This window comes from Danio rerio, chromosome 22 (assembly GCF_049306965.1).
Source record: "Danio rerio strain Tuebingen ecotype United States chromosome 22, GRCz12tu, whole genome shotgun sequence".
NCBI classification, from domain to species: Eukaryota; Metazoa; Chordata; class Actinopteri; order Cypriniformes; family Danionidae; genus Danio; species Danio rerio.
This window is the reverse complement of record NC_133197.1, coordinates 22,695,657-22,712,506: the sequence shown is the minus strand read 5'-3', so window position 1 is coordinate 22,712,506 and position 16,850 is coordinate 22,695,657. Positions and strand designations below refer to the sequence as shown.

The 16,850-nt window shown below is 36.0% G+C and overlaps 1 protein-coding gene across 2 annotated transcripts in view; it reads left to right on the top strand.

Annotated features, from left to right (window-relative positions):
• Positions 1-6,424: 6,424 nt before the first annotated feature.
• Positions 6,425-16,850, top strand: part of LOC137488931 (uncharacterized) — a 35,400-nt gene continuing 24,974 nt past the window's right edge. For both annotated transcript variants that reach the window (XR_011008228.2, XM_073936820.1), the window contains exon 1: positions 6,425-6,555. Coding sequence is in view for 1 of the 2 variants with exons in the window: in XM_073936820.1 (XP_073792921.1) it covers positions 6,549-6,555 (7 nt within the window). In the remaining variant the exon portion in view is untranslated. The remainder of the gene's footprint in view (positions 6,556-16,850) is intronic.

The window sequence follows — 16,850 nt, the reverse complement described above, 5'->3', positions numbered from 1 at the left end:
ATTGTTTTTGCTGTGAGAAAATGCAGCACATTTTATTAATTTGCTTGTTTTGTGAGAAAATGCAGTGCGTTTTATTAAATTGTTTTTGCTGTGAGAAAATGCAGCACATTTTATTAATTTGCTTGTTTTGTGAGAAAATGCAGTGCGTTTTATTAAATTGTTTTTGCTGTGAGAAAATGCAGCACATTTTATTAATTTGCTTGTTTTGTGAGAAAATGCAGCACGTTTTATCAAATTGTTTTTGTTGTGAGAAAATGCAACACGTTTTATTAATTTGCTTGTTTTGTGAGAAAATGCAGCACGTATTATTAAATTGTTTGCGTTGTGAGAAAATGCTGTGCGTTTTATTAATTTGCTTGTTTTGTGAGAAAATGCAGTGCGTTTTCTTAAATTGTTTTTGATGTGAGAAAATGCAGCACATTTTATTAAATTGTTTGAGTTGTGAGAAAATGCAGTGCGTTTTATTAAATTGCTTGTGTTGTGGGAAAATGCAACACGTTTTATTAATTTGCTTGTGTTGAGGGAAAATGCAGCACGTTTTATTAAATTGTTTGAGTTGTGAGAAAATGTGTTTTATTAATTTGCTTGTACTGTGAGAACATGCAGTGTGTTTTATTAATTTTTTTGTGTTGTGAGAAAATGCAGCACGTTTTATTAAATTGTTTGCGTTGTGAGAAAATGCAGTGCGTTTTATTAATCTGCTTGTGTTGTGAGAAAATGCAGCACGTTTTATTAAATTGTTTGCGTTGTGAGAAAATGCAGTGCGTTTTATTAATCTGCTTGTGTTGTGAGAAAATGCAGCACGTTTTATTAAATTGTTTGCATTGTGAGAAAATGCAGTGCGTTTTATTAATCTGCTTGTGTTGTGAGAAAATGCAGCACGTTTTATTAAATTGTTTGCGTTGTGAGAAAATGCAGTGCGTTTTATTAATCTGCTTGTGTTGTGAGAAAATGCAGCACGTTTTATTAAATTGTTTGCATTGTGAGAAAATGCAGTGCTTTTCATTAAATTGTTTGCGTTCTAAGAAAATGCAGTGCGTTTTATTAAATTGTTTAAGTTGTAAGAAAATGCAGCATGTTTTTTAAGAATGTGTTTGGGTTGTGTGGATTTACGGCACTTGTGCTGTCGAATGGAAAAAGATCTTTTCTCAATTTGCTGGCGTTTTTTGTAATTGCACATTTTCTTAAAATGCAGCACATTAAGCTCTCTCGGCCACTGAACATATGCGTATTTGTATGTACAAAAATGTGCATACTGTATGTATAAAATACCTAAACAAACCAACAAGCCCCTCCTCTCTGTTGTTTGATAATAATTCCCTACTAAACAATTTCAGTGTAAAGAACTGGGGTTTATTTAAAAGATGACCGTGTTATTTATAGCTACAGATAGATATCTAAATATTCCTCAAAGTGAAGATACAAATGACATGACGTTTTTCTGCATTTCAAGATAATCAAATTTAAACACATTCTGATCAAACATTAATATTCATAAGCAGGAGCAATAATTTTAAAGATAGTAATCATGTAGAAAGAGGAAAATTATTATTGTGCTTCAAAAAAGGGTCTAAAAGTGAAGCCTATGTGGGCAAGGCTGTTTTACGTCCTTGCATCAGAGCTAAGGCTAAAATTAGACCTAAATCATCATGCATTAACGGTTCTCTGAATCCTCTTTGCTCTCTACAATTTATGCTAAGCATTGCAAAATGTCAGTCTAAATTTAGGAGTGGAACAAAGATAAGATTTTGCTCATTTGCGATGAGCTCAATGCAGCGCCACTGATCTTCTTTATTTTGAATTCTGTTTGTTGATTTGGTTCCCCTTCAAACACACACACACACACACACACACACACACACACACACACACACACATGCAAACACACATACGCAGGAGCAGGATATTATGACACATAACTGACAAGCCATTATTGGGTGAATAAAACCGAAAGCAATCGGCCATTCTGAGAATGACTGCTTCTGATCTGTTTATCATATTAATAGTAAAGTTGCTCCATTATAAACTTGCACAAGCCTCTTTCATGACTTGATGCATGACTGTCAACTGGAAATGATGCAAACGGTCCTTGGGCAGCCATTTTAAATTGAGCTTCAATGTTCAGTAGTGCAGAAATCAACAGCTTTTTGTAGTTTGTGTATTTAAAACAAGTCATTATATTTTCTGGTTCAATCGTTTAACAAATACATCCACAGTTGTTATGAGTTTAAAATACCATCTTTAGGTATCTCTATAGGAAGGCTTTCAAGCTAAATTTGATGAATTATGACAGGAATCAAAATTTAGCTTTGCTAAATATTATATTTAGTATATAGAAAAATATATGTATATATCATATAAAGCTGGTAGTGTAGCTGTAAATATGAAGCATAAATGTTCAGAATAATAACTGTCTAAGATCTATCAAGTGTCTTTTTTCCACCAGAGCTGTAATAATCTTAAGACACAAAAAAATGTAAATATGACAAGCAAAGTTTTTGGTGGCTAGTGCATTTATGTCATATAAATATATTCTTTATATATATATTGTAAAGTTTTTTAATATCATTTTCTATAATTTTGTAGTTTATTTTTTATATTATACAATGTGAAATAGTTTTTTCAGTCATGTATCATGTATATCATATTGCACTATATGAGGAAATACATTTATTCATTCATTTTCCTTTGAATTTTATGCATTTGAAAAAATTATTCAAAGATGATTCCTTGGATTTACAATTTTTTTTTTAAGTTAAGTGGTTGTAAACAAACATAGCGGCAGTGGCAAAATGGGTAGCGCTGTCGCCTCATAGCAAGAAGGTCCCTGATTCAAGCTTCAACCGGGTCAGTTAACATTTTTGTGTGGAGTTTGCATGTTCTACATTGCTTAAAACAAATTCAAGTTGAGCCAACTAATATTTCTAAAATGACTCAAGTCAGATAAATCTACTTTTTTTGTTAAAGTAGCATTTTATATAATTTGCTACATGTTACCTGTACTTATTTTAAATGGTATGAAGAACGTTACTATCTAAGTTAAATTAGCCATGCATATGTCATTTAAAATTAATTCAATTGACTTCTGGCTGTAACCTCCGAATATAAATCATTTCTATATTCTAAGTACAATATACAGTGAAACAGACAAACAGACTTTCCTGTCAATAACAATTAAAATGAGAATAGAAGATGGATTAAAGACCAAAACAATTATTCAATGTCAACCAGTGTCCCTTTTAATAGTGACTAAAAAATAGGCCATTAATGTGGCTGCACATACACAATAAAAAAACACTAATAATGGCAGATCCTATTGAAAAATCATCTAAGAGCGTACTCACACTATGCCGTACCCAGGCCCGTTTCCCGGATCCTTTGAGAAGTGTGGGTGTTCTGAACCAGGCTCAGGCATGATTCACTTGGCCGGCCCTGGCCCGGTTGGAAGAGGTAGGCCAGAGCGCAGTTTACTTGGGCTCAGGCGTGGTATGCTTGTGTGTGAGTACAAAATGTGACAGAGCCTGAAACTGAAAGCGAGACAAGACTTTTAAGGGACTGTTTGATATGGATTAATTAATCATTCGTACTGTTCAATGAACACAAACTGTCACAGATTATTAAAGATGCAAACCCCTCAATGCACGACAGCTGCACCTTCAGCAAACCTCCTAATTGCTGCAGCACGAGGACATTATGATCGTATATGAGTGTCAAAAGTGTCTGATCTGTTCGGCGAAATATTTGACTGCGTGTCACTGCATAACAAACGATGATATGACTAAAGAAATCTCCACTGTGCTGAGCGAGAGCTTACTGAACAGCGCATCATCGATGACGTTATCAATGGGGTGCCCAGGCCCGAACGTTATGTGAGTTTGGGCCATCGGGGGAGATGGGAGGGGGTACAAGCGTGCTTTGGCCCAGTTTAAGGCAACGGTACATATTGTGAGTACACCCTAAGACAACTCGGTGAGGAGATTTGCATACTTTGATGAGGATTTAGGATGTCCAGTGTTTCCCAATGATGTGTTGTAGCTGGAAGGACATCCGCTGCCTAAAACATATGCTGGATAAGTTGTTGGTTCATTCTGCTGTGGTGACCCCTGATTAAAAAAGAGACTAAGCCGAAACGAAAGAAAGAAATTGTTGTTCCACAGAATTCCTTCATGTTGTGCCAACACAAATTGATTAAGTTAACCTAATCTTTTTTTTATTTATTTATGTGGTTTGAACATAAAACATTTTAAGTTGTGCCCTCCACAAAACACCTAAGAACTGCGTTGTTTCAACTCAGTTTAAATAAGTAGTTTGAACAAGCAGTAAAAGTATTTGTGTGTGTGTGTGGTGTGTGTGTGTGTGTGTGTGTGTGTGTGTGTGTGGTGTGTGTGTGTGTGTGTGTGTGTGTGTGTGTGTGTGTGTGTGTGTGTGTGTGTGTGTGTGTGTGTGTGTGTGTGTGTGTGTGTGTGTGTGTGGTGTGTGTGTGGTGTGTGTGGTGTGTGTGTGTGTATTTGATTTGTTTAACTGTTTGCACACTGCAGCATAAGAGAGTCTAAATGATAAAAAGGAAATGCCAAGCTAACTTCTGGTAAACATTTCCAAAAAAGCTACAACGGTTGCCCATTGCAAACCAACCAAAAGCAAAAACACGTAATTCCGAGAGTGAAAAAAACAACAACAAAAAAAAAAAATGCTGATGATCGGTCTGCCAGTAGCAGGTGTGGTGCAATTCAAATGCCTGTCAAAGCTAATGTTCGCTAATCAGCTGTTCGCTTTGCTTTTTTTGGCTGTCACACATAATGAAAGACAAGAATATGTCATCATACGCGTTTTTTCCTCTTCTCTCATGAGCTTTTTCTCTCTTCTCTTGCGTTCAGATGAGGGGGGGCGTCACAAAAATCTGAAAACAACTGCACAGGCCACGTGGCGGAGCATGACAGCAGTCAAGTGAATAAGTCAAGAAGGGGAAGCGTTGCAGAATATTGATTTAATGCTGCATTCATGCAGGGAGGATGTTCACCCGCATTACACACGCTCTAATATTCCCAACTTACCTTGGGCCTTTGGTTTTCTAAGCCACTCGGAGAGAAAGAGGCCAGAATATTCCCTCTCGCATGAGCATTTAAGCACAATTCGATGTCCTAGAACCAAACTGTGCACCAAAATGATCAAAATCTAAGAAAAAGAAGATCCCATGCTGGCATCTTTGTGATTATTTTTGGAGATTTACAAAAATAAAAAATATTAATATTAATAATAATAATAATAATTTCCATTAAGAAGGACCCTAATTATTCTTGGTTGATACTGTGTTTAAGGACATGCAATACATTTGATGCCTTTTAATGTAATTTTGTGATTGAAGGGTATATGTGCATATTAAATGGGTTAGTTAATACATAAATATACACAAACGTGTGGTGAGATGTTGATTTGAACATACCATGGTGAAACATGGTGTTCGTTTACTTGCGAAAAAAAATATACTAAAATATTTGTAACTTTTCAGAATGTGATGTTAATAAAAACACTGGGATACTCTCAATAATTTTAACCATTTTTTTGTATTCTTTTCACATATCATGACTGTTAAATGTATAAAAACTGATAATAACATTGATTTTATTATAATTATCATGTAATGAAAATAAGAATAATAACAAAGAAATTGTGACATTTATGGTTTCAATCTTAACATATGCAGCTAAATTGTTTATTTAAACAATATTCATATATCATAATCAAGTTGATCATGTGTCAAATTTTCAAATCTATCTATTGATTATATTTGTATTGAATTAATTAATCAAAATTATTTCCACACCTGTGAAATTTTAATTATGAATAAAATATTTATTATAAAATATATTTTAATTATTATAAATTATATTTATCAAGTAATCCATTGTGGAATAATTAGTTTAATTAATTATTTTGTTTCAATGATATCACATTATGTTACTATTTAATGATTGCTTAGTGTAGTTGAACACTTTTGTTACAATACTTTTTTAGAAGATCTTTCCCAGAAATTGCCATTCCGTGTTATAAATAAAAACATGACATGTTGAAGTGAATAAATTTAATTGAGTTCACGAATCAAATACAAACAACATCCTGAAAACTGTGTTATTTGCAACAAACGAAACTACCTGAACATTCTTACTGGTTCCTAATTTCTGTCCCAGGATCAGTGCAGCAGCTTTGACCTCAAGCCAGCGGAAAGACATTCCCCATTTTTCAGCACTCACTCTTTTTCTGCCGCTCTGAGATCAGCGAGGAGGAGCGTCAGTCCCTGCGCTCGCACCCAATGGAACAAAGAGCGGCGTTATTAATGTGCTCGCGTCCAGCCAATAGGAGCCCTTCCTGTTGATGACGCAACGCAGCGCCTCTGGTCTCTTCCCACTGCGCAGGAAGCGAGACGCGCAAAGGAATCAGAAGTTGAACGCAAAGGTAACGCGGCGCGCGCAACACACCAGCAGCAGCAGTTTTTACTGTAACCGCTCGGAGTTTCCCCGCGAATTCAAGAGGAACCCGGCGTCTCGAGCAGAATGAATGGTTAGTATCGATATTACTTTACATTCTACGAAAAACACTTGTGCAGGACGCGTTAGATGTTTATCGTGGTGGAGTTTTAGTGAGATTTTAACGCTTTGACGTTCTGTAATAACAAACCTTGACGCTCGTACAATTATTAAAGCTTTTCAAAAATTAGTTTCAGCCTTGAAGAATCAGTTTGGGTCTCTCAGAGAAGGTTTCAGTTAACAGTTTTTGAAAGAACTACAAGTTTGTTCTTGGTTTGAAGACATTTTTCATTTTAAATGACACTCCTGAAATAGAAATAGGATAGAAGAACCACTTCGGGCTCTTTAAAGAGCCTTTCAGTTTTTAGTTGTTTTTACAATTGTAAAGGAGTTTTAAATTATTTGATCCATTTATGAAAGATTCCATGGATGTTAAAAGTTTTAATGGAACCAGATGCCAACAAGGATTCGTTGGCATCTTTTTGAATGTAGTTGTACATTTTTTAAATGTAGTTGTTTAATTAATTTACAATTATAGTTTATTTTATTAATAATACTCTCATATTTTGTTTTTTAATTGGTTTTATTAGTCGAAAAACATTCATATGATGTTATTTTCATTACGCTTTAATCATTAATATATATATATATATATATATATATATATATATATATATATATATATATATATATATATATATATTTATATATATATATATATATTTATATATAGTTTTTGCTCAGTTTGACACATGCTATAAAGTTGTGACAGCCGGTGACCTGTGTCAACCAAATCTGTTTGTTTTTTCTTCATTAATCATATACAGACTTGTTTAAATGCAGCTCATAAATATAAATAGCACTTGTATTAATATTAATTTAACACCACGAGACCTAACCTGCAAAAAAAAAAAAAAGGATCGCAATGCTATGCAATGAGACCTTGCGAGGCTGTTTGATGTCTGAAGGTCCTCAGATGTTTTTAATTAGGACCTGTAAAAAAAAAAATCAGTCTGTCCTGTTCTCTGGGGCGATGCTTTGAAAAAAAAGAGAAGGAGAACACAGAAAGTCACTTCAGTGGAGGATCGTCTAATCAAATTTTTATAGCATTTTCTCATTTTTTTCCCTCTCTCTCTACTCTCCCTCCCTCCCTCGCTTTCTTGATCCCGGTGAACGAGTTTCTCTTTGTCTGCTTCTTTGGTAACCACACCTCCCCCCAAAACGCAGCCGGCTCAGACACCTGAAGGCTAGACATAATGATCAACGCAGTCCCCATGAGTCTGGATGCCTGCCAGTTGTTTTCGCTCATTTTTTTCACTACTTTGTCTCTCTGTGTTTTTTTTTCTATTTCTTTTTCCTTTGCATCTCTTGTGCTGCACAATCGAGGGGCCGGCACGCAATGTTGGGGGCCAGTATGCGGTATATGAGGGGCCAACTCTTCTGCAATGTATGGACCAGAGAGAAAGAAGTCTGGCACACATGCAAGGAGAAGCATGAACAACAATGTCTCCTTGTGTGTGTGTGTTTTGTGTGTGTGTGTGTGTGTGTGTGTGTGTGTGTGTGTGTGTGTGTGTGTGTGTGTGTGTGTGTGTGTGTGTGTGTGTGTGTGTAAGCGGGAGTCTTTATTCAACCATACTGCAAAAAATTGCATATCAGAGCTGTCAATTTTCAGTTTTTGTAGAGCAATGTTGGCTCACTAAGATGTTTTGTCGCTCTTTGATTGAGCGTTGGATTCTCAGCTTGTTTAAGTGCTTTGTGTGTGTATGATTTGGTTCACCGCATGCTAAATGACATACACTGAGGTGTAATAATGCAGGAACGAATGCTTGGATTTGGATAGCTGAAGAAAGGAATTGGCGGTTGATAAACAGCATTTCTGTATGGTTTAAGGTTTGTAATTATTATAGTTGAGGACTGTAATTGACAAGATGTTTCAAAATATCTCACTTTTTTACTAACAAACTCTGAATAATTAATAATAATGTCAGTGCTGAGTACAATATTGTGCTTTTAATATAGTAATTAATATAAATTTAATTTTACTCTCCCTCCCTCTATTATTATTATAATTATTTTTAAAATCATAGTTTAAATGTAATATACCACACCCAAATCTCTAAATATCCCTCGTACACTTGGATTTCACGAGGGTCTGTTTATATTTTGGTTTTTGAGTGCACTTTTTTTATTTGCTCGGCGTGTAATATTTTGGATGTACTTTGCTTGTGTTTTTCACACAGAGCTCAGAGCCGACATGTTGGGAGTACAATGGCACTAAGTAGACGGCAGATCCTTTCTTTCTCGCTCTCCTCCTCTGCCATAAGCCTTTGAAGGGGCGTAATAAAAGGTTCAATAGAAGCAACAAGCTGTTTTTTTCTCTCCTCTCACGCGTTCTTTAGGCATTCTACCTGCGCTTGAATAGGAGGCCACTGAGGCTCTCTGACAGAGGAAGAGTGTTTATAGAGGGCCAAAGGGCTCAATACAATCAGACAGCCTCACGTAGAGAACCGCGCAGTTTGGGCGAGAGGCCATGGGCGTGTGTTCTCCCTAGTGTCACACCCATTGACTCCGTTTTTCAACGAACGCTTTTGGGCTGCTGAGGGGAAAATCGTATTGCAGTGTGCATTGTGGATATAGATATCAGGAATGTTTTTTAAAAGATGCATTTTTGCTGACTGTAGAGATCTGAAATAAACGTTCTTTTTTGGAATTATGGTTTCATGACAAAGCTTCTAACAAGCATTCCAAAATGGTTCTTTAGAGTATAACGTTATTAAAATAGAATCTCTTTACTGAAATGCTTCCTCTGTGGCATTGCTGTGAAAACCCTCTTTTGGGGCATTAATTTTTAAGAATGGACTGTAGATTTGATCAATTATACATTCATGTTAAAAGACCAAAATAGATTAAAAAAAATAACATATTGAAATCCTTTGTCAAAGGTGTTTACACCCCTCACAAATATCTCTTTTAAATTCATATTCCTAATAGGAAGCTATACAATATTTTATTTGTGCATATACATTAGATTAGTCAGTACTGAAGCCAAATCTGCAGCTTATCTAACAAAATAATTTACGATAACTGTCCAGAAACTAGTACACCCAAATTTATATGTTATAGTAAAATATTAAATACAAATTTTAAGAAAAGAGATTTTTTTTTAATGTTGTTGAAATTTTGTAGGTTGTAATTAATTTTTGTAATATTTTGCCTGAATTTAATTGTGTTATCTTTCAATTTCTAAATATGTTTGGTGACTAAAATATTATTTTAAAAATCTGTTTTGTTTAAATGCATAAAAATACATTGCCTATATTCACTGAGAAATTATAAAATATTCATTCTCAAAATAGAGTGTATTCCATTATGTTGAGCACTGTACATGCAAAATGTAAAAATTTAATGTTAAAAAAATGTCAAGGTTTTATCTTAATTCTAGGGGATTTTGAGATTTTTTTTTTGTATTTCATATAGCAAAAATGACATGAGGGCCAATTCTCCAAAATCTATATAACCAGAAAAAAGAAAACTAATTGAAAGCACAATATTTATAGAATGTATATTAGAACTAAGGTGATGAAATGTTGAAACTGAAAAATATATTAGGCTTTAAAGCTTTCTTGACGTCAAATGGCGTCAGTATCACACCATTAGGGGTTTAAAAAGGCTTTAAAAAGCCACCCTGGCATATGTTCCTTCCAAAAATGTCACATTTCTATGGAGCATTGTCATAAACTAATCATTGTGGCAGCTTTCAATTTAGTATGTGAATCAAAGATGATCTCAATCAGTTACATTTTTTACTGTTCATTTAAATGTGTCCTGTTTAATTATTTTATGAGCCAAAAGTAATAACTATTATTTATTTTTTACCTTGATTTACAGAAGACACTGAAGTGTACACATACACAGCTATGCTTAAAACGAAGAGACCACTTGATAATTCTCAGTTTCACTGAATTTACTTGATCAGGGTAATATAATAGCACAATATATTGCTTTCCTAACTGTTCTGAAGTTAAAACATTGGCATTGGGTTGTCTTAAACACAGTTTTACACATTTTACAACAAAGTCTGAAAACATAGCAACTTTTTGTTATTTTATGTTAAATACTGTAAATTGTAGGATTTTTCATTTAAATGGGAAAGAAATGTCATCAGTAGTTTACAGAATAAAACCAACATTACATTTTACTCAAACATCGTAATCGTAATTTACTATAAATCCTGAGAGCTTCCAAGTGCTCTCTTTATGTTTTTTTCGATAGCTGTATCTGTCATGCTAAATGACAATGAACATTATTTCACCCACAGTTTGAAAGTTATTTATATTTAAACAATAATCTTGTTTATGTATACCAAACTAGGCCATCTCATCTGTAAAACATGTATAGAAAAACCATCCATTATTATGTCAGCTGAGCTCAAATCATGCAGCCCAATATTATATGAAAATATGTAACAATATTTATGGCAGCTAAATCAAGGGGTGGAATTTGAATGGAGGGTTCTTGACTTATTCCTCTTGCGCTCAGTGTGAAAACACGTCGCCGTGCAGAGGTTAATTGTTTTTAGATCTTTATGTGTCAAGAGAAAATGGAGAAACTGGTGCATAATTGAGCTGCTGGTCGTTCGAGTGATTATGGATTAACGCGGCTCTCCAAAAGAAAAAAGACAGCGATGGAAGGAGCGAAAAGAATGGACTAAAAGACCCATGTTGTGAGCTTCAACCACAGGGGTTGTCTGGATCTTTCAGAGCGAGAGGCTTGTTTAGGCAGCACCTTCGGGGGCTTGACCTTTGACCTGTGCCGTGCCCCTCTGTGCTCCAGGTGCAGCTCGGTTCTCCACGGTGCCTTTTTTCCCCCCTCATTTTGTTTGTACGAGGTGTGGCTGAGGGTTTGCGGGTAGGCGGAATAACCTACTTATCCTGTAGTATTTGTTAAAGCAGCCTTGAAGTTCAACTGAAGATAATGCGCTGTTGTAATATTCATGAATGCATTAATCAGGAGGTTGTCATGTATAATTATTACAGTGTTTGATAATGGCAGAGCAAATCACCTCAGGCAGTGGTGATTGCTGCCTGATGCTATTAATGTTCTTTAATAAAATGCCCGTGTGGGCCGAACCATCAGCGCAGCCCGGTAGTTAAGTGCTGTAAGGTTAATGAGGCAATTTACATACGTTCTGCCGCCATCTGGACGCAGTAAGAGACAGCTGCTTGCTCTTATTTCATACTGTGTTTTGGGAGCTAACCCGCCGAAATGTCATTCCGGTACACGCAGAGAGCTTGTTGAACACTTTTGACTTTTGTCCCGTCAACACGGATGAGTTCTGCGAGAGATTCGACATATGCTAATGAGCAGTTTTGCTGCTCAGTTGCAGTTTTTGGTTGTAATCCTTCTCACAGTAGCGGATTTTCACAACAAATAAATAAATAAAGGAGGAACTGATTGGTTTTTAATTAGCTTTTTTAGTAGTGCATGCAAATTTTTTCGCTTTAGCATGTGGTATCTGTTGTTTATAAGGTTGCTGATTATAATTAGATGTACAAGAAAGTCTGAGCTCGTTGTATGTGGCTTCTACGTGCCTAGATAAGTGTTTAATGGCTTTATAAGTCATCAATCACCGATTAATATTATGAAAGTGAACAAAACAAAGTGTTATTAAAGCTGGAACTGGAAAAGAACATGTTGGAGATATGACATACCATAAACAAGTGATCTAGGTCACTAGTTTTACATTTGATCTCATGTATTTTTTTTCTTAAGAAGCTGTTTCATTTAGTCGTTCTAATTTGTTAGCTGAAAGGCTTAATAATTACAGACCCCCATATGCTAAACCATGTAACAAATAGCTTACAAATGATAATTCATTCATAGATTTAATTAAGAAATTCTCTTACTGATTGGTAATGCCACCAGATCGCTTTTTTGTACTCATTTCTTTGAAGTGTTAATGCTGTTTTTACCTAATGGACCAAAATGCTAAGCTAAAATGCTAAGCTACCTGTCATTGACAATTTTCTGTCAATCATAATACAATTCTTTCCTGGCATTGACATAATTTACACTGCATGTTTTCAATGTTATACAATACGGGCACTATTATACATTAATTAGTAATGATTGAAATGTAAAAAAAGCATTGCTTACGCACATGGAAGCTAATGCTGTTATGTTAACGCTGTAACAGACATTTAACAGTATAACTGATAATGTTACCAAATCAAATGTTAAATCTGCAAAGACGAACGTCTAAGCTTTATGCCGCGGTCACACTAGAGATTGTGCGTGCGAAATTCTGTTGTACAGCACTGCGAAAATGAGCGGGATTAAACACGATGATTAGACATTAAATTAAAAGCGAGTGATTGATCCATGTTTTCAATTCATGTCCAGAGAGGTCATATTTTGATCGTCGATTGGTCTCACGCAATCATTTGATGCGTTGAACTTTTCAACGCAGCGAACTGCAAAACTTGTCGCACGAGCTTACGTTCTGCTCTGACGCATTCACATGCTTATGTATGGAAGTCTATGGGGAGAAAAGTGCAGCGTGACCGCAGCTTTTGGCAAAGCTAATGGATGGACTCAATTTATTTTTAACCGATTGTCCCAAAATGGCCAAATATGTTATTTTTTTGCAAGGAAATTACCCACATTTTTCATTTTGTCTATCTTTTCTTTAGGTTTATATTGTATGCTTTGGCATTAATAAAATAAATCTCCTAGGGGACTTAAAATCTTTGGAAAAAAATGGCAAAAATATTGGCACTAACTGGCAGATTTTCTTATTAAAAATGATGGTGGGAAAAGAGTTATGAAATATATATATAACCACTAGTCCATCATCATTTCGTATTCGTTTATTTACTTAAATGCATTTTCTAGTGCAGCCAATCAAATAGGGGAACATTTGGAGTCGAACACAGTCTTCAATAAATACCAGTTTTAGAAGTGCTCACACGGTACCAAAAGCCTTTGAAAAGATTCTGCCTTTATATAGTAGGTCAGCCAGCATTTTCAACAAACAGCTTTAAACCAATTGCAGGCCCTATCTTTCCTTAACAGCAGCAAGAAAGAAAGGGTCTCCCATTCTACGGGCCCCCCATATACAGATAATTTCACACCACTTCCTCCAAGGACTGGACAAAGAACAGCCACTCTGCAATCGATAACCAAGCGAGAGAACGACCGAGGGCTGTTAAAGATTTGTGGTTTGGATTGGAAGTAGGTAGACACAACCAGGATCCCCTCTGACAGCTGAAAGCAAATAACTGTTACTGGGCTCTCCGTAAAATTGCAGAGATGGACCGTGAAAGGGGAAGGCAAAACTGTGGAGTTGGTGGATTCCTGCTGGCTCCGTTTCAGGCAAGGTAGACTGACAGGGGTTTAAGCACCCAGCATCGAGGGCTCGCCGGTGAAACCTGACTGCATTTTCCAACAGCTCATGAGGAAGAATAGAATTAGTTCGCTGTCGCCTCTCTGTGCACAAATACAGATTGTTGAAGCTTCCCTCAATCCCAGCGATTAAAAAACGATCCTGCTCAAAAAGCGACATTGTGTTAGAGTCAGCGAGTGTGTTTGTTCCAGTTAGTAGATCGTAGAAAAGCAAGATGGGAATTAACTCTCATTGTCAGATGCTCAATCCAAGATGAAAGCCGTCGAATTTACAAATTCAGCATTTGTCCGGTTGTGTGGCTCTATCAAAGCAGAGCAGCACCAGGGATCCTTTATTTGCAGTCAGATGTGCTGCAATCCGTACAAGATATAGTATCAATTCATTGTTAGGCTGCTCCCCGTTTCAACTCCAGATCCATTCAGTCAAATTCTAGGGATCGGTCCAACTTTCAAGTTGCGGTTGATTCATTTAATGTCTTTGAACCCCATTCATGTGTTTGCAAAGTGAGCTAAAGACCTGCGAGGGGTAAACTTCAAAGCACTTCCATATTGAACTTATTACAAGAAGTGCATCCAAGCATTAGTGGCTCTCATATCCAAAGCATTTATCCACAGCTAGCAGAAAGGAAGCTTAAATTGGCAAGCCATTGGCGTCAACACTTTGTGCTATGTCGTGCAACCCTTCCACAATGAATAAAGCACCACAGGGTTGTTTAGTGTTATCAGGGTGGTGGCATAGGCCAAGCCTATCTGAGACCCCTCACCCTAAATCTTAGGAATCTCACAGTGACCCTGGTGATGTCTCATTAATGGCGGAATTTCATAGTACATAACTAGGGTTGCAAATCTCTGTCTGACCTGACTGAGCCATTGCATGTTGTTCTTTGGCTACTAGATGCCAGTTTGATTGATGTTTAATTGAGACACGGTGGACAATGAACTTGAAGCCCCCAAGGGGCTACTCAATTAGTTTAGCCTCCCTTTTTTGTCAATGTGAGAACTGGGACTAGTAATCTCAAGAGGTTTTCATGGTCTGTTTACGAATGCATCCAAACTCCCAATGGTCCTGCCCAGGTCACCTCCTAATTTGAGTTAAACAGTCCTTTTAAAAAACATTTGTGCTGGAGTAAATTTGGCGTGTGACCATTGTCAAGCTGCCCCCATTGACTTGTGGCATTGCTTTTGTTAGCATTCTCATTAGCATAGCATTTGCTTGCACCTGAAGTCTGACCGCCTTAGGGTTCCAGTTATCAAAATTGACTTGTCAGTGAAACATTTCAGCAATTCAATGTATATTTACAGTGAGGGAAATTGACTTTTTTTCTGGAGTTCCTCAGGCATAAACCTTTATAAAAAAAATCTAATTGTAATAGAAAAAGTCAAAACATTTAAAAATGTTTTTCAAATCCTGTACTAGAAGTGTTAAGTACAGTCTTGAATTATTCCACTCAAGGTTTATCCGGGGATTGCCTGAGGATTGTGGAGTCAGCATAATCACTTCAGGAGTGCTCATCTTTAGTCCAAACATTTCTCTCTCTTCTCTACTTGTGGGTATGAGTGGATCTGAGCTATATCTCCAGTTGTGGAAAAACACTTGTGATTTAAATACAAAATGTACAAGTTAACGTTCTCAGCACAAATACATAAACACCAATTTTTCTATTTACGCAAAGGGGGATTTATAGTGAGCAATAGCATAAATAGTATTATATGTAGTACACAAGCCTATACTTCTTTGAGCTGTTAAGATTTCAGCTTTATATATTTTAGAATTGTACACATAATTTGTGTACTATGTGTTACATAAAGACAGAAGACCTTCCCAACATGTGTTTTAAAGCTCTGCTCGCATGTTTCCCAAAGGGCTACCATAAACATTGCCATTAAAATAAAACAAACCATAAAATTAATGCTTAGCATTGCTACAAGTGGCACTAAAAAGGTCATTAGCATCAAATACGACATACTCTTCAGGTGTCAATTCGTTTACAACTAGCTAACTGAAGAACCTGAGGGATTACGAAAATGGTTTAAAGCCATGAATTGTCCGCATTAAATCCAAATGAGAAATTGTTGTTTTGAAACATATTGAAATTCTGAATATATATATATATCAATATATATTATAAATAATTGTGTCATAATATTTATTGAAAGACATGAACATCCCCACCCTCAATATTGAAATGCTACTCTTAGAAATGAGAAACGTTTGTTGTGTTGATGTGTTTGCTATTAGTATACCACCGCAATCACCCTAAGTAAGAAACTTGAAAAAATAACTTGGTTGTAGTCTATCTGGATTTATAATAGTGTAATTGTTGTATATTTTCTCCAAAGGATAAATGTTTCCACTTTGCCAGAGGGCCAATGCATAAGTTATGCAGATTTGACGTCACAAATTAGCTGCATGTTGATGGAATAATAGTTTTTCCCCTATTAAGGAACGCAAACACATAATTTCAATGAGCACTGCTACAAATTTGTTTGCAGTTCAGCTGATGAACCAGAATTCTATCATATTTAGGCAATAAACTATCAAGAACAAGTCTAAAATGCTCTATGTGCTTGTTTTTGAATGGTTTTTAATTAGTCTAAACGTTCGAAATCTTTCCCACAGTAAATGGCTACCATAAACATGGCTATTAAAATAAAACAGACCGTAAAATGACTGCTTAAATTAAAACCAGGGAAATGGTTATAATCTGACAATGTAAGAAAACTGTGCCACGGGCAAAATAAAGACTCATAGACAGGCTAACTATCTTGCTTGTATTTCTACCTTGAAATCTGAAGATAAACATTAAGGGTAAAGTTGTCAGCATAACAATGTTTCAAGGTGACTCTCAGTGTCTTTTTCGGATTTTCGGAGGGCTTGTAAACTGTCTGTCGCCTCGTCTCCTGCCCCCTTTTTAAAGCCCCCCT